Source organism: Calypte anna, chromosome 2 (assembly GCF_003957555.1).
Source record: "Calypte anna isolate BGI_N300 chromosome 2, bCalAnn1_v1.p, whole genome shotgun sequence".
NCBI lineage: Eukaryota > Metazoa > Chordata > Aves > Apodiformes > Trochilidae > Calypte > Calypte anna.
The window spans coordinates 68,048,120-68,071,028 of record NC_044245.1 but is presented as its reverse complement, the minus strand read 5'-3'; the positions used below and the strand labels follow the sequence as shown (position 1 = coordinate 68,071,028).

The 22,909-nt window shown below is 46.3% G+C and overlaps 1 protein-coding gene across 2 annotated transcripts; it reads right to left on the bottom strand.

Moving 5' to 3' along the window:
* Positions 1–8,484: 8,484 nt before the first annotated feature.
* IRF4 (interferon regulatory factor 4) lies at positions 8,485–21,887 on the bottom strand. Of its 2 annotated transcripts, none has more exons than XM_030445588.1 (9): positions 21,824–21,887; positions 19,979–20,280; positions 19,298–19,484; positions 18,457–18,545; positions 17,766–17,907; positions 16,025–16,132; positions 14,530–14,883; positions 10,613–10,725; positions 8,485–8,666 (listed from the first exon to the last, which is right to left on the bottom strand). In XM_030445588.1, the coding sequence occupies exons 2-9, from the start codon at positions 20,180–20,182 to the stop codon at positions 8,523–8,525; spliced, it is 1,341 nt and encodes a 446-aa protein (XP_030301448.1). In that variant the 5' UTR covers positions 20,183–20,280; positions 21,824–21,887; the 3' UTR covers positions 8,485–8,522. The 2 variants fall into 2 exon arrangements, with proteins under 2 accessions (XP_030301448.1, XP_030301449.1); XM_030445589.1 differs by having other exon boundaries at positions 19,979–20,269; positions 21,824–21,881.
* Positions 21,888–22,909: the final 1,022 nt, after the last annotated feature.

The window sequence follows — 22,909 nt, the reverse complement described above, 5'->3', positions numbered from 1 at the left end:
TATCTGGTCTCCAAGCTCTCAGTTCCTTCTCTATGGCCACCTTCTCCTCTCCCTCAGCATTATTTTGTGTGTCTGCCTGGCCTTGCCATGACCTCGGCTGTATCACTGGCTGTGGCTCCACTGATATTTTCAGCCTCTCCTTGCCAATCTGCACAGGCAAGTTCCTTTTAGACCTCTCCAACAGCTTTGAGTGTCCTGCTTTTCTCTCCCTTTCATACCAGTTCCATTCTGATAAGCTGTATCTCAGCTCAGGATCTGCTTTTTCCCATTTTTGCCATGTGGCTGAATGCCTCCTGGCAAGGCTTTCAAATCCTCTCCTCCTGCTGCTCTAGACATAGCACTGACTCCCCTAAATAAAACCAGTTACTTATTTCTAACCGTGCTTCGTCTTCTTCCTTTGTCCTGGTCTCCTTTTGTCCTCCTTGGCAGAGTACCAGTGGTTGCAAAATCACTCTCACTGTTCCTTCTTCAGCCCCTTCCCTCTTCCTCAAGGTCTCTCCCTTAATCCAAGCACAACTTGCCACACCATATTCCCCAAATTCTACTTTCTCTGCTTACACCTCCACTTAGCAGCCCCACTGCCACCCTTCCCTATGGTCAAGGCCATTGTTATCTTTTGGGGATCAATCCCTTTTGCTCCTTGTCCCCTCCTCCATCATCCCCTGAGGAGGTCTCTGGGCTTGCTGCTCACCTTCTGCTGCCCCTCCCTCACTGCTTTCAGAAGTCTCCTTGATCCCATCACAGCTCCCATTCCCCTGCCCTATAACTGACTCTCCCTGTGCAGCCACAAGCATCAGCTCATACCTGCCCTCCTCTTTTTTCAGCCAATTTTAACTTCTCTGTTCCTTTTTTTTTTTTTTTGGGGGGGGGGGGAGGAGGGGAGGTTGGGAGGGAAGCTGCCTTTATGTATTGATTATTCTTTTCATACCTTTCCTGCTCCCCAAGTCTGCACGTACTGCCTTATTTCTGAGAAATAGCTGACTTCTCCTCCTGGCCAAAACCCAGCTGTCCTCTCCCTGCTTTCCTCTTCCTCTGTGAAAGGCAAAGGTTAATTTGCCTTTGCAGCTTATACTAAAATGCCCTGGTGATCACCAGCTACACCTGGCAAAGGAACTGTCCTCAGCCAGCTCTTCTCCTCAGCACTTGGTCCTTGCAACCATTGATCTGTGCCTGTAGCCATCCTGATCTACCTCATCCATCCAAAGATGGAGAGTTTTTCCTTAGGAAGGCACAGTCTGGTCAGTACAATAAAGAGCAATGCTGATAATCCTTGCCTCCTGTGAGAATAATCTCAGCACCAGCCCACCCTCAGGGTTGTGCCAGAGAGGCTGGAAGCAAAAGCTGGATGGAGAGGCTGCACACAGTCACCTGCCTTCCCTGCCACATCCCTGAGCTGGTGGCCAGGGGAGAGGGTTGGCAGTACCAGAGTTGTTGCCTTCATCCTGGAAGCACCAGGCATGTGGAAGGAGAAGGAATGGGTTTGTCAGCACCCTTGGAGTGTTTGTCTTGTCTTCCATAAGATCTTGCAGGAAAGGTGTAGTTTAGAAGCAGCACAATTATCAGGGCCTCCCTTCCAGTGTCCTACTGTGCAGCCTCCAGGGTTTAATGAGTCAGGAGGCATTGATGGACACAGCTGTAGTCTAAAACTTAAGTGCCTAATATAAGTCAAGAGCCTACAGTAGATGCACATTCATGCATGTCCTCTTCAACTTTCTCTCTCTCCTCACATTAACCCAGTATTTTCACAACAACTTCCAGGATATCATTAGCAACCATTCCTTCACTCACATGGGAATGAACCTGGTCAACTGTGTAAAATGAGCTTTTAAAGAGGTTAAGGTGGTTTGCTAGCTGCACACACACACAAACTGTATGCAAAACATTCATTTTTTACGTACTGATTCGGTCTTAAATAAAAACTTTGCAAAGGAAAAAACGAAATCAGTCTTCGTAATAAAAATGAGGCTGAACCAAATAACCTTGCCAAATATCTGCACCTAGCAGATTGCTTGATAGTAAGCAGTATAGAAAATGTGCTTCAGGTTTAAAAAAATAAAAAATAAAAAAAATAAAAGAAAATCTTTCCCCCAACTTCCTGCATTAATCCTCTTCAAACCCTGCTGTGTGCTGAAGAACATCAACCCCCCCCCCCCACCACCACCTCCCAGAAATGAGATCATGTTTTTCAGGTTTCCAGAAACACTGCACCATCCCTTTCCCACATCAGGGACCTTGTGTGTCTGGACATGTTCAGTGGGCACAGGAGGTACCCCCCAACACAGGTCTGGACAGTCAGACACAGGCCAGCTTCCTGGAGAGCTGTGGCATGTGGGTATGCATGCTGGGGAGCCAGGACGGGTGTGTTGGGTTTGGTGATGGTGTTCACTGTCACCATAGTAGATGGTGAAGGTTCGGCAGGGTCCCTCAGCAGGAGCTGACCTATCACAGCTCTGGGCTGATTTCAAACTTCCTTTTTGTGGTTTACGTTGCCTCGATTTATTCATTTCCTTGTAATTTACAGATAGACATCAATGCTTGCTATATTTAAATGGTGCCTGTGTCAGTGTGGGGATTGTAGGTAAGCCATTTTATTTGTAGAGTGATGGTTTTAAAGGAAAGTGAGACTTCAGAGTCAACCTTCAGGTCGTCTCTGTCTCGCATGTGGGTATCAGTGACCTGGATTTGCACCCAGAGAAGCCAAGCAGACAGACACCCTCCCTGTCCCATAGTGCCTGGGATGCAGCTCTGGGCTCCTCCAGCTTCCTGTCCCCCCTCCCACCCCCACCATGGAGGAGCCTTGTCCACCACTCTCCCATCCATTGTGCAAAGCTCAGCACCAGTCCAGGCTGATTATTCTGAATAATAAAATGATTAGGGTGGGGGTGGTGCAATGAAAACCTGCAGGATTTGGTTATGCTGGGGGTGGGATAAGCTCTGAAAGAAAAAAACCCGTGTTCCATCTAAAAGAAGAGATTTTACACTATTCCCATGCAAATGTCTGGCATTTTTTTCACTGCTTTCTTTTGGAAAGTCCAAGCCTGGCGAAAGCTACTGTGACTTCAGTATGGTCACCTCTGTTAAAAGGCACACAGTAGCTACTCCTCTGAATGGAAGGTCTCCAAATATTTGGGGAAAAGATGGGTTGAGGATGGCATGAATTCTTCAGACCCATTCTGGATTTTTCAGCTGCTTTGTGAAAAACCCCTTGCTCTAAACAGTTCTGACCTTTCCTATTTCTTGGAGACTGATGTCTTTACAGTAGATACATGGTGAGGTCATTCACCCTGTTTTTGAAGTCTTTCTCTCTTGCCACTCCTCTTATGGGTTTTTTTTCTGTGGGAGGGGACAGTCATGAAAAGGGCTAAACCTCTTGATCATGTGTGAAAAAAGGAAATGAAAACGAGTTATTGGAGATGTAACAAGACCTGACCCATAACTTTGGTTTCTGGGGATACAGAAAATTGTGAAACCCAGGAGAAGTTTGAAAGGAAAAAGGTAGGCCATCTAGCTCTAAAAGTGATTTTATCTGAAGCTAGATGCACTGTGCTAGGAACTGGAAATGCTCAGCCTTCACTTTTACAAGAAAATTATGAATGGCTGTAACAAAAAAGAACGTGAGAAACAATTGATTCAATCATCTTCTTGAGAGAAAACATAATTTGAATGTGGTGGCCCGGGCTGAAATAAATTGCACACCAGCTTCCTTCAGGAAAGTCTGGCTGGCACAAATGATTGCCATAATTATCTTCTGCTGAGCATCTTATGGTTTCTAGGGTGGGAATCCCAACTGGCAACACTCAAGAACATCCTATCCATGGTTACATGAATTGTGGTGCTGTCTAGATGCTCACCTTCCAAGGTGGTGCCCCACTGTGCGTGGCACTGGTGGGTGGTTTTGTTGATAGTACATGGGCATCGTTTCTGCCTGGCCAGGAAAGGGATTAAAAGCTGGGGCGATTAGCTAGGCCAACTGGAATCCACACATTCTCAGATTTCAGACAGTTCTAGAGCAAGAATGCAGAAGACTGTCTTGAAACCAAAACGGAGCAAGCCCAAGGGCTGGAGATGAAACCACTTCCCAGGAACATGGAGGACACATTACCTGCGGTTTGTGAAAATGAAGTCACCTAAACCTGTCTGCTCTCTTGGCTCTAGGGGCAGAATTTGTACCTAATTCATGACCTGTCTGTAGGAGGGAGCAGGAAATGATTGCCAAAGCCTGGGAGGCTGATTCTAGAGAAGTTCCCAGCACACAGCCCTGTGCCTGGCCTGCAGGGATGTCTAAAGCAGCTGTGCTGAGCCAGCACTGCGGAAGCGATAAAAACACATTTGCAAATGAAGTCCAGTGTTTCATCTCCATTGTTTCCCTGGGCATGAAGCTATTCCTATCTAAGAACTGAAAATATGGAAAGGGCTCTAGTCTTTCTTGACAATGTCCTTTTGGTAAAACACCAACCTGTGCAGAGTCACCCAGTCATAAGCTTTCAGAGTGCCAATGCAAAGAACAAAGAACAAATCCAATCCCAGAATCAAGGCATCTGGCCTCTTTTCCATTTCCCACTTGAGCCAGCTGCCAAAAGGGCAATGGCAACCCTTGCAATCCTACCCCAGTTTTTCATCACTTATTCAATGTCTATGGTTCAAGGAGTGTTATTCTGAGATAGCCAAGTTATCTCCTCCCTGACTGTCATTTCAGCACGTTGCAGGCACCAAACATTTTGCAGGCTGTCACGCAGTTCCTACCTGCAGCCCAGCAGTGGAGCTGGCTGTGGGGCACAGGGGATGTAACCAGGGGATACCAAGATATGTGGCTACAAGCTTGAAAGTGAAATGCTTGAATGAGCTGCACACCAGCTACTTCTCAACTACTTCGAGTCACAGGGACCTGTCAGCATCTCTTCAGAGTGAACCAAACTTTCAAGAACTCGATTGCAAGTAACTCTCAGGCTCCTACTAGCCACATAAGAGTTCAGACAAAAAACACCCTGGCAACTTTAAAATCTTGGACACATAGCTCTATCTGGGAAAGGAGATACTATGCTTTTTTTCAAACTCCTTGGCTGTTGCTTTTTTTTATTATTTAGAAGTACTATTCCTCTCTCTCCCACCCTCTGGCTCTCTACAAGCATACACAGACAATGATCTGAGAACATGCAAGAGAAAATGCTTTACTTTTTCCTGACAGCTCTCTGCTGGAGGTGGTGTTTCCCCACCTCCACTCTGCTGACAAACGCTGATGTAAACAGCATGAATATGCCTGTCTAAAAGGCCATGGGGGTTTTCGTGTGAATCCTGTGTTTTTTCCACAAACCCTGCTAAGCTGTATTTCAGCTTAAAATATATATCTTCTCGTTTCTGGTTAACCTACAATTCCTTTAAGGCTAATACAGTTTACAGCAGTAGGCAAAACCACTAAGCAGAACCAAATTTTGAAGATAGTTACTTCAGCTGCAGAGCTCTGGCATGAAACCCTTTCAAGAAACAATTGTTAAGTGAGGTTCTATTAAAATCAGAGAAACCAGTACTGACACAAATTGCATGCTCTTATCATTTGAAAAAACACCAGCCATGTCTTTGGCGCTGATGGGAGTAAAATATGTCATTTATGCCACAGAAATCATAACAGGAAGGAAGTAGACCTCAGAAAGTATAAACAGAAGTTAGCAGAAGTAGGAAGCACTTCAAATGCTTTCACATAGTGACTGTAGAAAAGCTACTACAGGGAGAAAATGTTTTCAGGCTATTTTCATGTTTGGTTTTATTTTGCTTTGGTTTTTTCCACTTTACATATCTGTTAGTTATTTTGAACAGAAAGAGATTGTCACAAAAGTCAAATATAGCTTTAAAGTCTTCATGTGAAAAATAATTCCTGGTACATACCAACAGCTTGATTTTCCTTCCACTCTTCCCCCTGCCCCATCCCTCCTAGGGAAATATCTCAACCTCCTTACTTGGTTAAAATAAGACTTTCACCTGCACCCCTCTGCATTCAAACTAAGAAAGCTGTGTTTGGGCAGAACATAGACAGTCCTCTTCTTCATCCTTCTTCATAGCTGCTGACTTCACATCAAGCTTCTTCAAGGAAAATAATCAAATCTTGTTCCAAAGCCAAGAATTATGATGTACCATGATAGTCAACAGGAGCCTCCACAAAAAGAGAAAATGTCTCCCCCACTGTCAGGCACTTCACAAATCTCCTAACTACTGTTCACACCTTGACCTGTCCATAAACAGAGGCATCCAAGGACCCTGATTTCCAGTAAATGAGCTGCCCGATGAAATTCACTCCTAAGATCACTATTTTAGTTCACTTTTCATCCTCCTTTTCACTCATTCTCAGCTTTGCTCATTTGAAAGCACTCTGGAAATCACAGCAACCAGTAACCACCACCTCCAGCTCCAGCTGCTAGCCCAGAAAGCCTCAGGCCAGAGGGTCCCCAAGCACTGGGATAGGCAGGGGGATACCAGCCCAGTCCCCAGCCCCAGAGGCCCCTCTGGGGCAGAGGCAGAGCCCTCAGGAACGAGGCAGTGCCAGATCCCCAGCAGTGGGGCTCTGCTGTAGCATCCATGGCCCAGGAAACCAACAGCCAAATAAAGGGCAACCTCCATGTTTTCCTTTTTTCTAACCACAGGTAAAAGCACAGATATTTTCGTAAGAAACAATCCTTACCTTTTGACCTTTCCCTGTACTTTTGGCTTAAAACACAGTTCCCCATAGACTTAGCCAGCAGTGGCTGCCTGGGTTTGCAGTGCAGAACCAAGCCCGCTGGATTTGCCCTGCTACTGAAAGCAACACATACAAATTGAGTTGGTAGAGAATAAGGACTTTATTCTAAGATGTGAGCAGAAGCAATGACCATATGAAGCAATGACTACTAGAAAAAAGTGAAAAATATATCAAATACTTGCATTGTACCTGTTCAGTTTGAACACAAAAGTCTCTTTCAGTAAAACATACGCACAGGCCAAAAACATATGCAGAAGCTCTAAAGGTCTCCTAGACAAGTGCTTTTAATGTCTAAGAAAGACCTCTCCTCTATGAAAATCTTTAAGCAATAAAAAACACTTCAAGTAACAAAGAACACAAAAGTAAAAATGATTTGTTAATTTTACTTGGCACTGTGGAGAAGGAGGGGGATAATATACCCCAAAAGAGCATGCATCTTTAAGATGTATAAATTCAGAGTCCCTAGAACACAAATCTGCTGCTAGACCAAGGACCAAGTTCTTCTTCCTCCTTTAGAAATTCCAGTGCAGCATGTCTGTTAAGCATAGCAAGATCATGTTGTGGAGTTAAAGCTAGTTAGATCACACAGTCTGCTCATCAGTGTGGAAATTTCACTGGCACACACACTCAACAGACCTCTTCTCTTCATCTGTATTATGGCACCCTACCATTAAAAGCTGCAAATTGCATCAAATTATACTTCTGTAAAATTTCTGAAAACAAACATTAAAGCAAGTTATTTCCTTGACTGTCTTAATATGGGAGGCCAAATGTTTCTCTTCTCGACCTTTCCCTTCACATTCATTTCGATACCACTGGAAGCTGTGAGTGCCCACAAAAAGCAGAGCTGGCTCTGAAGAAGTCAGAGGCACTAGTCATTTTGACCTGGCTCACGTGTGACATCAAAAAAAGGGACAGCAGAAACATCTCTGAGCTATTTTCAAGGTCTGCCAACTTCACTCTAATGCATACGTATATATAGATACATAGAATGCATAGTAGCTTTCAATAATAAGTAAAATGCAATTTATTTTTAAACCTGCTCTTCGGGACTCTAGTATTTTAGTGGTTAATCCACTAAATCCACAGGTAATATGAGCTGAACTGTCACTTTTCCTAAAGCAGTACCATAAACACATCACTTTAAAAACTGCGATTTCGGGGGCTAATCCAATAATAACAGTGGCAGCAACAAAATTAATTGTCAGGACAAATGTCAGTCAGGCATTAAAAAAATACATCTCTGAAGAATTGGATTGTTTTTAAAAAATACACTGAAATATTCTATACAAGAATATAGGCATCACACATATGAATCTAAATTTATAACCACTTGCATGTGTTCGCTATTGTCAATAAAACATCCACGTTTGCTACCCAACTATAGTAGCTACAGTTTCAAATTGGGAACACCACAAATTTATGTACCTTCCCTGAGATCAGTAATCCAAAATAAATAGCCCTGCAAATGGAACAGTGTAAACTCTGGATTTAAGACTTCGGTAAGAATCAGTCCTCAAACCGCAAGAAGAACATTAAGCAAACGTAAACATATCAATCATTTCGTCAGTTTTGAGATACTCTCAGTGACACTGGAACCTATGTGAGATCTAGCATCCAAACATTGAAGACCTGTCATTTGTGTCACACAACATGGTTGTCCTTGTTCATTTTCCTATCACTGAAGCCCTGAACACATCCAGCTGTGGTGTGGATCTCCAAATTGTGACCCAGATCTGCTCTTCCACTCTGCATAATCTTCACAGTGCCTTTAAGAACACAATTTCTGGAGATCTTATTCTTGAATAGAGGAATGGCGAATAGATCTGTGATAATCCTCTGGACCAGCCACAAGTTCTGGTAAATCATAGCCTCTCAGAAGATGTCCACTGTTTTGTTGAGCAAAGTAATACAGCTGCCTGGCAAACATTGGTTCAACCTTAAGAACAGACAAAATGTTAGTCAGACAGGTGACAAAATTTCATGGTCCTCATCTTAGTTATTTACAGTACTTTTAAGTAAAACAAAACAAACAAACAAACAAAAAAAACCAAAACAAACAAACAAACAAAAAAAAGGCAGGGCAAAACAGTTCTTACCAGAATGGGAAAATTTTAGTGGGCTCACTGATCTCTGTTTTACACTGAGGCTTACCTGTTCTAGTACCAAGTGCCTTGCTAACCACACAGGCTCCTTACCTCCCCAGCCTTCCTTTAGGACATGTAGCAGTGACAGAAATGATGCATTAGTGACTGCAGCCCCTCAGCCAGCCCCTGGGTGTGAGCAATGCCTGCAGGGCAGACATGTCTGTGGCCACTCAACTTGCTCAAATGCACATACACAGTCTTGTCTGCACTGCAAAGACCTTTGAGAACTTTAACTGAAATGCTGGGGCCCTCAGGTAGACTGAGGCAGACAGACTTCAATCTAAAGCCAAGGTTACTTTTGTTTCTGCTCATCTGGACTCTGGGGAGGAATCTGTTGGAACTGGAATCTGTCACCAAGAAGGATTTGTATGATTTAACACTGCCTTCACTTCTGACTCTTCAAAAACTGCCATTTCTGTCAGAGATTTGGGCTGTGACTAAATATTTAAAGCTGCACACTGAGAACAAACATTTGAAGCTCTCCTTACTCTCAGGAGATTGGACAACTCCCTCCACAACCCTCCCCTGCTGGTCAGCCAGCCCCTCCACTTGAAGACATGGGTACCATTTCAGAGGAAAAATGTGCTGTCTGTGGGTCTCCCCCTCGGGAAAGGAGAAAGCCAGAAGGCATCACTGCTTGGAGCAGCCCCACAGATCCCCTTTTTCTTCCCCTCATTGATATCAGAGGCAGCTAAGCACCCCCAGTCCCCCTGTGGGGGAGACAGGAAGGCAGCAGGGTAGGTGAGACAGCTCCTGGGGCTCCTATTTGGTGGGGTGGTAGAGCCCAAGAAGTTGAGAAGTAACTAATAAGAGGGCAGAAAAGTTCTGGGAAAAGCAGGAGGTACAGGCTTACAGAAAAGCTGATAGAAGAGGAGATGGAGAAGGGGGATGGAGAAGAGATAGAAAGGAGGGATAGATACCTTTGGATGGATTTGTGAGCTTCCCACGTTCCACCCCAGAGACCTGCTAAGCAACAGTGGGGTAGTATGAAAGCTACACAGCTAAGGAGAGGTCATAGCTTATGACAAAATGCTGACTTGGGACCCATGCTACTACCAAAGGGGCTTTCAAAAAATTAAGAGACATCATTTTTCTTTCCAAGGATGCAATAGGCTAAGCATGCCTCTAACGTGTGCATTATTACCTCTCTTGTGGTTTTATGGGCCAGTACAGTCAATTTAGAAAGTACCTGGTCTCAGTCTCTGTCATCACCCTCTCTCAGATAGCATCCTGAAACACAAGCTTTGAATGTGTGTGAACTGTGGTCAATCAGTCTCTGAGTTTGCCTGCTGCCTTAGCCCCAAAGCTGCACAGCCAGTCCCTATATCCCATTAAGGGCTGAGGTCCCTGAGATGCAGGATGGAATCCTGAAGCACCTTCAGGTGCAGTGGTTGTGAAAGCATCACATCCTGCACCAGTGTGGTAGCCCAAGGAGCTGTGCAACCAGGCCAGCAATAACAACACATCCCAAATCTTCCAGGGTATTTTTCAGCTTTAATTTTTTAAGGGGATTTGCAACCTGATGTTCCACAGAGAGGTAAATCAGGTGTTCTGTCCTACTGAGAGTTACCAGTCAGTCCCCTGCAGATCCCAGGATTCAACCCCTGTCTGGATAGTGCTGCATTTTCAATAATTTCTTCCCTTCCTCACACCCTACACAAGGCAGAAAAGCCTGACTGGCAGATTCATATCCTCCAAGGAATATGTTTCTTTTAGGTAAGGCAGTAATCCTACTTACATGGGCTGTAATTAGTTTCCTCTGCCTCTGTGGATCTGGAAATTCCTCCCCAAAGCACAGAGCAACCTGGTATCTTGGCAGTGGGCGTCCATGGTGAGAAAAGGTTTGCAGCTCTGGGAAGAAAGAAAGGGATGTGTTGTGAGTTAACCCCAGAAGGCAGGTAAGTAACACACATCCACCCACTTGCTTCTGCCACTGGGATGGAGGAGGAAATCAGAAGGGCATAGGTAAGAAAAAACTTGTGAGTTGAGATAAAGACAGTTTAATAGGTTAAAACAAACAAAAAAGACAAAACCAAGAAAAACAGGGGATGCAAAAAGTTTTGATACCCAGTCAGTCCCCAAGCAACAGCAACCTCTGGAAAATTCCCCTCCCAGGTTTTTTCCACAAGGTCATACAGCAGGGAATACCCCTCTGGTTAACTTGGGTCAGCTGTCTTGTGTCCCTGCACAGAATCTTGTCCACCCCAGCCTACTTGCTGTAGTGGCAGAGTGAGAAATGTAGAAAGCCTGTGTGAGCACTGTTCAGCATTTGCTAAAACATCCCTGTGCTATCAGCACTTTTTAAATCACAAATCCAAACAACAGCATCACTACAAAGAAAATTAACTCTGTGCCAGACAAACCCAGTATAGGCCAGGAAGAAAGACTTTGTGGATGGCTGAGTTCCAAACAGTGGGAAAAGATGAAGTAACTCCAGGTGAGAACGAGAGAGGTCAGAATAGAGACAAAAGGTCAGGAGAAGACACTGAGCTTGGAGACTTCCCCACAGATCATGGGTAGCTACTTATAATGCTGCAAATTTTCTACTAGCCTGGCCTCACAAGTCATTTCATAAGCACAAACCAGGATGCCTTCCAATCAGCATTTCTACATTTCAACAGCAGCAGATCCTGGAGCAGATGCTAGTGGTACCCAGGATCCACTCAAGCAGATGTCCAACAGCAGCACTCAAGCTCAGTGGAACCCAGGAATCTAAGTACTGCCAGGCACAAAATTCAGCCATGGAGCCACTGTCATCACTGTGCCTACAGAAGGAATGCAGAGGCAGGGGAAGATGAAGCAGCTTATTTAAGCCACACATCAAGCCAGGAAAAGGGCCTGTATCTTCTGCACTCCTGTGTTCTTTTCACTAACCTATGTCCTTGCCCAAAAGGAAAAATGTCAATTATCCAATTATTCCAATAGTCAAACTGTCCCCTATGAAATATAGTGACGACGGACTTCCACTCGGGCCAAAACCACTATGTTGGGTTGTGGACCCTGAATTACCTTCCACAAAAAAAAAAGAAAATTCCATCTAACACAATATCCTGGCTAAAGAGTGTTATGGGAAGTACTTCTACATAGCTGATAGTTAAAGATTTCATATTCATTTAAATTGCTCATGCATTCTGGAAAAATATTAAACCCAATGTCTTATAATGATGCATCCCTTGCTACACAGGAAAGGAGGGTCTTCAAACTCAGCATGACAAAAGCACCATTTCACAAAATACCCTCCTGCCATTTCCACTCTAACTGCAACCTTTTCAGACCTTTTCAGTGTGAATTAATTGACTACCACAATATTGTCACAACCCTGGCTTGGGACTGGTCTTACTGGGAGGGTCACTTTTTAGAGTAAAAAACAGGCAACTCACTTCAAAAACAGAATAAAGCACAGTTGTCCTGAGAGAAAAAAACCCACTTAAATTGTCCCCTAAAAACCACTGAAAAGCACTGTGAACATTTTGGATGTATGCCAGGAGAGAAGAGTGATTTTCTACAGGACTCTGCTTCCCTCCATGCTGCCACAGGACCAGGCAGGATGTCCCCTAGGCCAGACCAATGCTGTATTACTAATGGGGAATGCCTGCCACCTTCCTCTTTCCTCTGCAATTCTCCAAATCCGAAGTACCTCTGGGAGAACCACCCAGCAGCCTGCGGCACAGAAAGAAAACCCTTTATTTCCCACCCTCAGGATAATCAAGGCTTGAGCTTCTCCAAAACCCTCTGCTTGCTCCATCTCCCATTCCAGGACAAGTGTGTGCTCCTGCACCTCAGGGCTCCCCATGTGTCTCCCCAAACCTTTCCCATCTGCCACTCCAGCTCCAGTCATCCCTCTTTCTGCCAAGGCAACACTCCCCTGGCTGCCACCCTCATGCCTCCAAGTTCTCTTCCCCTATCCTCCTACTCTCCACTCAGCCCAATTTACTGCATTTTGCTGCACAGCACTCTCCATCCCCATCCCCATGCTTTCTGATTTTTGCCTTTTCAAGAGTACAGGCTGCTCAACACAGGCCTTGATGCTCTGGCATAATTTAAATTGTAAGGTCCAGCTCCTCAAGGGGATCCTACTAGCTGCAGTCCATACAAGTTCTGCTTCTGCCCCTTGCTCTCTGTCCAATATTTCCTCTCCTGATAGAGGTCTTCTGAGCCTCTTCCTATGGAAGCTCTGGGAATCCCCAAGCTCACCTGAACATCAGTAGATTCAGTCAACATGCAGATGTGATATGCCCATGGCAAGTCACAAACCTATCTGAGCATCAACACATGCAAAATCCCATTTCTCACACACCACAGACTATGACTTCAACCACATGCTTGGGTCTGCACAGGCATTGGTGCATAAGTAAAACAGGAGGGGGAAAAAATAACTATTGCTTGAGCTTATCTTTGGGGTTAAGCATCTAAAAAGAGATAATCTGTCAACCGTTTGGAAGAACCCAGAGTACATCTAAAAAAAAACACCTGAGAAAAGGGAAAGGGATTTCCAAAACCATAATCAGAGGCAGAATGATACATCTTTAAATTAGCACATGACTGAAGCCCAACCCAATACCCTGACCTCAAATTCCCCTTTCTAACTGTCAATTTGCACATTATTAGGAGATTCCTCTCTTTAAATGCATTTCTTGCTTGACCATTTCGCTAGGGTGGTGCATCAGCCTGGGAATACAAGACGCTAAAAACAAAACACAGGAAAACAAGAGCTATAGCTCTTGTTTTAAGTTTGGCATGATTTTCTCTTCTTTTCCTTATCCTCCTATTTGACCCATGTCTGTGCTTGTGCCCTGTTCTAACGGGAAAACACACCAAACACACTCAATTCACCTGTAGCAGTGCCACACAACTCAAAAAGAGGGGCAACATATCCCTGCTGCCTAAGTTCTCTGCAACATCAACCAGCTCCCACAAGTTTCTCTGGATGGACAGCTTTCCTCCCACTAACTGCTAAGAAGTGCTGGGAAGCAGAGCTGAGGCTCTGCCCCTTCCCTCCATGGGCTGGAAGGAGAAAGCAGTTTCTTGAAGGGGGCTCCGGCCCTCTCTGTACTGATGTGCCCTGTGCAAAATGACACCTTCTCACACTGTCCTGGAGAGGTAATGCACCTCCTGGCTTAGAGCAACCTGTAAACTCCTTACAAAATCCTTTTTGACCCCCAAATATCTTTTAAATACTGGAACAGAATTGCTACTGAAGGCTTGCTATTGAAATCCATGCTAATATTGGTATACTCTGAGCAAGATCTCAGGCTTGTTCTGGGTCAGGCAGACCAGAGACCTTCCCAGGACTTACACCAGCAGACTCAAGATCAGGATCTGCTTTCCTCTGTCACCTAATACATGGAAAACCTGTTTTGTTAGATTCATCCTTACACTTCTTAAAGAGATGTGGGGCTTGGGGTGCCGGCAGCCAAGCATCGGTTCACTCTTGCTGGCTTGTACAGGGGCACTGAATGTGCACAGAGAGCAGAATTTGACAGGGTTATTCAGGAGTCAACTACACCTTGACTGCACTTGCCCAGAGGAAGAAGTGAAAAATAATTCTTACTGCAACTTGTAAGGTAGCACGAAAAGAGTGCTTCCTTTAAGCGGATGTGGAGCGTGACTGGGTGACATCTCTGGAAACAGTATCAAAGCCATAGTGGGAATTACCTGCTAAAAACTGCTGAGTATCAAAGAGCTTGCACGTTTGGTCCCTCTCCAGCTTGTTGGGTCTGCCACTACAGTGTGCCAGAGGCCCATCCCAGTAGATCCTGCTCTGGCAAAGTCTCTTGGCATAGAGCCCATCAGGTGCCATCCGCAGTATTACTCCTCGTTCCAGGTGGCTCAGTAGTTTTTCTATGTTCTTCCTCTGGCCATTATCCTCTGGATAAGGGAAGATAACTTGCTCCAGGCTGCTGACCTCGTAACTTTGGCCGTGGGATATTGTACAGCCTTCAGGACTAGAAGTTGTCACCTCCTTTACCAGTATTTCACGGTAATATAAGCAGATATGGAGACGACAATCTACAAGCAGGAAAACAAAAACCAAAACAAAACAAAAAGCCAAATCATGTGATGCATTAATATAGGTGTTTTATGTTTCAAAGCTGTACTCAGGCCAAGAGGAAACTTTGTATGAGATTTTTGAGCCTGGTGGTCACTCATCACCCAGAAGATAGGCCCTCATTAGCAAAAAGCATCTAAAAATAAATAGTAAAACTTTTGGGGAAAGGTAGCATTAATGGTCTCTCATTAGGTTGGAAATAAGGTCCCCAAACTTCACGTTTCCATTTAAAAGGAAAAGTCTGCACACAAAAACTTGCTATCACATTTTCCAAGTTCATGTCAGAATTAAACCCACTGGCTCAGTACATGTCCTCAAATTTAATCAGGAAGTGGCTGTGTTTGTCCCCAGATTCGTCTAAAAGAGGCTTCTGCACAGGAGACCTGCAAAGTTGCACTCAGATGCCTGAAGAGAAGGGACTGCTGGCTCCAGCTCCAACAGGGCTGTATCTGAAACCCTCAGCTTTAATTTCCAATGGCCATTCAGTCAACTTGGCTGAACCTTAAGAATTCACATAGCACTGAATATATATAGATCTATATATATAAATATAAGCATGTGTAAATAACATGTTTACATGTATGTACACAAACACACACACACATATATAACTACAGACTGATTCAAGAGAACAACTCCACTCAAGAAACATGCCCAGCACCACACTAGGGATTTATCCCTTCTTTCTGTGAAAAGCACATTTCCACACCTTTTCCCAGACTTATTCAGAAGTATCACCCAGCATTTGGAAGTTTGCAAACCTGGCTGAAACAACTTTCCTTTTCTTTCCCAAATGCCTTTTTTTCACCAGGAAAAATGAAGCATAGCAAAGCCAGACAGTATAAGCAGGAGCACAGCAAGGTATCCACGTAACACCAGCTTTTGTGGGGGCTCCTCACAAAAGAAACACTTGAGTGAAATCACTAACAACCCAAAAAATTTTCAACCCCCCCCAGGGAAGGCCTGATTTGGCAGCTCACTGAAGCAACCCAGCATTAAAAAAGCACTTTCATTAACTTTAACCACCCCCATCCCTTGAAGCTGGGGGAGAAGTCAGAAGTGGGAGTCTCCTGTCAAAACCCGAGGGGTTACAGACCTTACCTGACAGGGCGAGGGCTTCACCAGACCTTATGCTTGGCTCAATCGGGATACCAGGAGCCTGGGACTCAGGAGGGGCACATGCATAAAAGGTTCCTGTCACCTGACAACCTGTTTTCATAAATAAAAGTTAGTGACAGCTGCCTAAATCCTAAAAGAAGAAAAGTTCAGGCAGAGATCACAGCAATGAAAGATTTTCTGGGCCCCACCAGAAACTCTCTTCCCCCCTTCTTCCTAAAGAAGTCTTATTTTCAATTTTTTTCCAGGCATGCCAGCTCTCCCAGTCTCTGCCAACGTTACTTGGACTGTATTTTTATTTGGGTCTTCATAAAATTCTCCCTTAGCATTTCAATACTCCCCCTAGTACTTTTTATTTACCTACTGTGTTTGATTATGGAAATAAATTATGTTTTAACCTAAATTATAGTGCTGCTAAAAGTTGACTGCATAAAAGAATCCACCTCATGTAAGGAATTTTACTACAGGTATAACAACAAAGCTGGAATTAACGCTGTTTAAAACCCAGGTAAAGAAAATTGTGCAGTAGAAGATTATTAGGGTTTTATTACCAGGACTACTGTTCCAAGAGATGGCCATCAGTAAACGGATTATAACAGGGGCAATTGACATTTTCCTGTTTCCTAACGTCAGTGAAAGTCTCTGGGGGGGTGATGCAAGTGACTTGCAGACACGCACATGCCACCTTCCCCAAAGGCAGAACCCACCACAACCAGCAGCTGGAGTGATACAGATACAAAACACCCCTATCTCTTGGAGAAGTCTTGCTACCTTGATTTTTCACTAGCAAACAGATCAATTAAAAGCAAAGGATTCTGCCTAGTAATTCCAATACACCACCAGCAGAAGTTGCAGAGTTCAGAGCATTTTTTAGCAGGCCCAAAGAGACAGAAGTTTGTCTGCACCAAAACCTTTAGCAAACTGTCCTCTGAAAACGCAGCATCTTCTCTAAAATGCTTTTTCTTGTTTCTCATCTTTTCCTGCCCTTCTGATTCAGCTGCTTATCCTCACAAAGCAAAAGCTCCATCCTCAGGTGAGTTACCCTGCAAGGTCTACAGCACACAATCGTTCTCTTTATCCCCCTCAGGCTACAGCACTGCCAATTTTCACAATTCAGGGTTCTTCCTAAGGATGCAGAGCCATAATTGTATGAGACTCTGGTACTGTGAGACCTTTGGGGAAGGGAATGCCTCTTTATTCCCTTTCTTCTGTACCAGCCCCAAGAGAGATTCAATCCATGACATCTTGTCCCACTGCCACAGCACTAAAATCTAGTATTAATTTCAGCTTTCCTCTCAGGGAAATGCCATTCTAATCCACAAGGCTTGAGGGAAAACCTCACTGATGTGTGCCTCCAAAGGTCCAAAATCAGAAAGCAAAGCTAAAGAATACATGTTTCCTGCTGAGGGATTTTTTCTGGGGGGAAGGGGTTGGCTGCCTTCTTAATTGCTCAGGGTTTTCGAGACAGCTGAGAACTTTTAGGGGCTGACTTGTATCAACTTAGAGGACTGCATAGCCCAAACACCACACGCATAGTGTCAGCAAAAGCAAGAGCCAGGACAAAGGCTCTTACTGTGTGGCCTCAGGGCTCTCTATGGAGGCAGCCCAGCACTCCTCTCTGGCCACTTCTTTTACTTCCAGTGAAAGCCCCAAATAAGAAACCTGAAATCTGCGGTCCCCCTAGGTGACTAACCTCAGCAAGAAACCCTAAATGGATGCATCTTACCATTTTCACAGCCAGGCCCCTGCCAGTGATGACTGCGAGCTGCAAAGGGGACACTGGCACACTGGTACGGGATGTCGGGATGCGGCTGTTCCGGAGCAAACTCCCTCCAGTTCCGTTCATGAGGCACCATGTAGTTTGGTACCTATTTGATTTAACAAAATAGTCTTTCACTAGGCAGCCGACAAAACTAATTCTAGATGTTGCGTCAGCTTTCACATTTCAGTTCCTTGATTTTCACTGCCAAAGCCCATGGAGGTCTAAGCATTGCCCAGACTACATGAATGGCACATCAGCACCACCACCAATGAGGCTTTCAAATGAATTTCTCACCACTGGGTGTTAATAATGAGAAGGGTGGAATAACAAAAGACAGTCAAAGCTTTGCTGGGAAGTGTCTGCTGGGAAGAGCTAGGCTTCAGTGGGTGTTTATATTCTGGTGCTCACATCAACAGAACAGCAGCTCACTAATATCTAGCGCTCAACAGCACAGAGCTGTTACTCAAGGAAAAACAACACCAAGAGAAATCAACTGTGGCCTAATATGACATTAGAAAAGTTTCCTCTTGATTTATCAGTTTTCATAATGAAGTTTCTTGAAAAGAGAGACACATCAGCAAAGACAGGCATAGCACATAGCACAGAAACAATGCTGCTCAATGCATCAAGCAAAATGTATTAACTACTGTCATACCTGGGATGGTAGTGAATTGTAAGGAGACGTTAGTGCAAAGTGATGGTTCACCACTAATGGTTGTTCCTCCATACTGATCTGTTTTGCACCTGTGTTCACCAAAGGGATGATAATAAATGCTGTCAAGCACATCCTAAGGAAATTCGAAATTGGCACATCGAAGACAAATCTGTACAACCTGCCTTTGAACAAGCATAGGACTAAAAGGCTCTCTAGTGCCAGTTTGGGACAGTATTCTCAGCCCTCCCTGAAGGCAACTCCAGGAGGCAGCCCATCCTGCTGGGCTCCCCAGTGCCCCAGGCAAAAGCACAACCCAGCTGTACCCACTGTGCCATGACCCACTCCCTGGACCCAGACAACCCTTTACCTGCTGTAAGCCCTGCCTTATTCCCAGCTGTTCCCACCTCAGCAGTTACCTTCTGTCTAGCTCAAAACATTTCTGTTCTTTCCTGTATTCAAAACATAGATCCAGTGAGAATTTTTTTTTCATTTAGTTTTGTTTTGCTTTGTTTTATTTTTTGCCTCTTCCTCTAGCCACTTGCTTGGCTCTCACTACATTGGCAAGAAGGAGGCTCCAGCTAGAAGAGCAATTCCTCCAGAGATGTACAGGGTGCCTGACTGTATCTTCTGCAAGGTCTCCCTTTCAATGCTGTGACTCAAACACCAGCAGTCCTCCCATAGGAGCAGCCTCTAAAGTCAGTGGAACAAGCTGCACTTGAGCCCTGTGTTTTTACTCCTTAAAAGACTGCATGGCCATTACAGAAAAGCACACTTCAGTCCTCATATGGTTACAATGAGACATATTCACACCCAGTTACATGGGGAATTTGAGAAGCTTTACCTTTTTTAGCACCTTCTGGCACTATTCTGTACACTTTATAGGGATCTGAGATGTCCAGCTGGCTTCTCTCCACCAGTTCTTCAAAGTCATTGCTCTTGTTCAGAGCACACCTTAATCTTGTCTTCCAGGTAGGGGGATCTGGTTTATCAATGCCCTCTCTGAACTTTCCTTTAAAAAGAGCCCAGGCCTGGAAACATTTCAGATAATCAAAAGAACAAAACAAAAAAAAAAGAAAAAAGAAAAAAGAAAAAAAGAATCAGCTACAAGGGATGAGTCCACAATGCTTGAAACAGCACATGTGCTATTTGTACTTCTATGTGAGTTCACTTCCTACAGTTTTAGGTTGAGAAAAAAGCAGCATAGTAAGGTAGGAAAAAAAGACACAAGGGAGAAAATTATCCAAGACAAATGTGGAAATAGATTGTACTGCAGTCTCACAGGCATTCAGCTTCACACAGAGAGGTGAGGAAGGGCAGGCAGTCTCATCCCACAAACACAGGGGACACTGTGGCACAACCAGGGCCACCAGGCAAGCAGCTGGTGGCCATGAGCACCCATCAGAGCCAGCCTGCAGAGGCAGGTGGCAAGTATGGAATGATGAGGGGCCACCACCGCAGAGCCTCCAGACACCCGTCTTGCTCCAAGAGTGTCCCACGTCCCAGACCCCAGGCTGAGTCCTACCTTGAAGAGGGCAGCATCCTCCTCACGGTTGTAGTCCTGCTTGCCAGCATGCTTCCAGGGGATACGGAAGATGCTCTTCTCATCATTCTCCCACACCAGCCCCGGGTACTTGCCACTGTCTATCTGGTCGATCAGCCACTGCCGGAGTTTCCCGTTGCCGCAGCTCACTGAGCTCATCCCGCACTCGCCCGACTCCAAGTTCATGCCACTCGCCTCGGGGGTCAGGTGGGGGATTTTTAGGGGTGCTTCACCAAGCCCACCTCTCCACACACACGTGCAACCACCAGCTCTCTGGGGGAGGGCTGCGGAAGAAGGAGGGAGGGACAGGAGAGGGAGGAGAGGAAAACCTGTAGGTCAGGCGTTGGATGAAGTCCCCACGTAGAGCCCCACCAGCAGTCCCCGGTGACACATGCATCACACGAAACGGCAGCTACGGGGTGCAGGGGGGCCCTGGGGAGCCTGGGAAACACGGTACAGAGCCTCAGGAAACCAGGCACAGCCCCCCACAGCCCTCCCCAGGCACCACTTGTGCTGCAGACTTCGACAGACTTCCCCCTTGTCCTGACTCTGTTTTGCATGAGCATACATGGGTTGGTGACTTTTTCGTTGCGACTTAAGGTACAAACCCTGTCCTTCTCAGAGTTCAACCCCATTTTCACTTTTTAACCAAAAAAAACAAAGGAAAAAATTGCATAAAAATGTCTCTGCATTTGACAGCGGGCATATGCAATGTTAGACACATGCACAAAATTTAGAGGGCTTCACACATACTGGTGATCTATAGAGTATCTCACTATAACACCAAAACAGTCTTCACAAGCTCACTTAAGCAAGATGTGCTTGAACACGAGGTCCTACGCAAACCTCCAACTGCTCCCAACATGCATATATATATATATATATATATATTAACATTCGGATCTATACATTCCAAAAATGTAAAAGTGGAAAGACACCAACCTACAAAGCCTGACAGGAGGGACATGGGAGCTTGCAGCCAGACCCACAGAGCCCTGGCTACACACAGAGGTGCAGCTTTGAAGTGATGGGTACCAGCTGCAAAGGTCCCTACATGAGGGCACTGACACCAGTTACGGGCAGCTGGCACCAGGTTTGCCTCCCTGGGCTGAAAAAGTGCTTGAATGCCCCAAAGTTCAGTTTGGTGATTTGTTTGGTTGTTTCCCCCCCTCACACCACCACTAGATCCAATTAAAAAGTGATTCCTCACCCACAGCTTTACCCTCTAGACACAGGGAGACCTTCAGAGATCCTTGTCAGACAGGTGCACATTACTGGGGGTAGATAGGCACCCCCTACACACCCCTCCTCGGGCTACAGCATCCTCCCCGCATACCAAACCCGTTCCCTCAGCTTCTCAGCCGGGGCCGCGGGTGTCCCCCTGGACGGTGCAAAGACCCCCAGATTGTCCTTTCCCCTCCTTAGTCAGAGCATGAAGTGAATCCCATCCCCACCCCTTCCCGCGACCCTCCCCAGGGCAGCGAAACCGGACGGTGCGCGCTTTCACCACGGGAACAGTTAATGCGGCGAGTGTAATTTTTTTCGTTCTAAATTAAGGGAGGGAAAATTAAACCATTAAAAAAATAAATAATAAAAAAAAAAAGCCAAACGGCTCACTCAAGTGCCGGCAGCACCAGGAAAAGCTCAGACGGGAGGAAACCGAGGTGCCCGCACTGCCCACCTCAGACTCCCCCCCCTGCCCGTCGGGTCCCGCCGCGGGGCAGCTCTGCCCGGGTGGGCGAGCGGAGCACTGTAGCGGCCGGCGGGCTAGGGGGATGCTTGGTGGGGCTGGAAGAGGGCTGGGAGGGCTCTGCTGCCGCCGCTTACCTCTGTCACGGCGCTGAGAGCGGGCTGACACCGCCGGCTGCCGGGGATGCCGCTAAGACGGGGCACACTGCCACTGGGCCGACAGCACCGGAAAGTTTCTTTATATGATGGAGGGCGTCCTGTCCGGGCGGGGGGGGAGAGGCGGGTCCCGGCCCGGAGGTGGAGCCGGCGGAGGGGAGCAGGGACTTTGCGAGCTGGAAAACATCTGAGGCAGTGACACATCCCCATTGCTGGTAAACACGCCCCGCGGGGCGCAGGGGGGGGTGGGAGGGTGTGCAGCCCGGCGCCCTCTCTGCGTTCGCGGTGGGTTGTGTTTTTTTTTTTTAAATCTATGCAGACACATAATACAGAAATAGGATGGGGAAACTCCTACCTATGATAGCCAGGCGGCTTTTACTGTAAAAGATCCAGCTAGCTACACCCACTAGAAACGTGTTAGACGGCGCCGGCCGGGCCCCCGGGCGGCTCGGGGAGATAGCGGGGGCATCCGCCCACCCACCCACCCACGCCGCGCCCGCGGCCAGTACCCCCTGCCCGCACCCCCCTGCGACCCAACACGGTTTTGTCCGGGCATCCGAGCTGGGATCGCGAAGAGGAATGAGAAACTATTCCTCCGAGGCGAGGGCGAGACGGAGGTTTTGGGGCTCGGGCTGTTCCCCGGCGAGGCTGCTCCGTACTTTGCAGCCCATAAGGTGTGAAATGGGGGACGAGGTGAGGAGGCAGCAGCAGCGCAGGGCCCCGCAGACAGCTAGCCCCGACGGGGCGGCAGCAGCCGGAGCCGGGGTTACCCGGCAGCTCCGGACCAGGGGCGGCTCCCGCCCCGCTGGGCGCAGGGAATGATTCCCCGGGAAGGAAGCGCTTTAAACACCGGGCACCGGAGCCGGGGCTGGGTGGTGGGACCTCATGCGCTCGCCTGTTTGAGGAGCCCCCTGCACTAAAGTGGTAAGAGCAGTAGGGATGAAGGAGCGAGGTCTGGGCTTGCACGAAAGACTTTCTTACCGCCTTTCGGGTTTCAAAGACGTGTTTCATGCCACGACGCTTTCTTGTTGTTCTGTTTCAACGTCTCCAGCACACATCCACATCCTT

Excerpts from the sequence above, each read along its gene's own strand:
- IRF4 (XM_030445588.1), bottom strand. The coding sequence starts at position 20,182 with ATGAACTTGGAGTCGGGCGAGTGCGGGATGAGCTCAGTGAGCTGCGGC. Across the intron at positions 19,485-19,978 it reads AGGATGCTGCCCTCTTCAAG|GCCTGGGCTCTTTTTAAAGG; the intron begins GTAGGACTCAGC and ends AAATGTTTCCAG. Across the intron at positions 18,546-19,297 it reads GCCAGAAGGTGCTAAAAAAG|GTGCAAAACAGATCAGTATG; the intron begins GTAAAGCTTCTC and ends TGGTGAACACAG.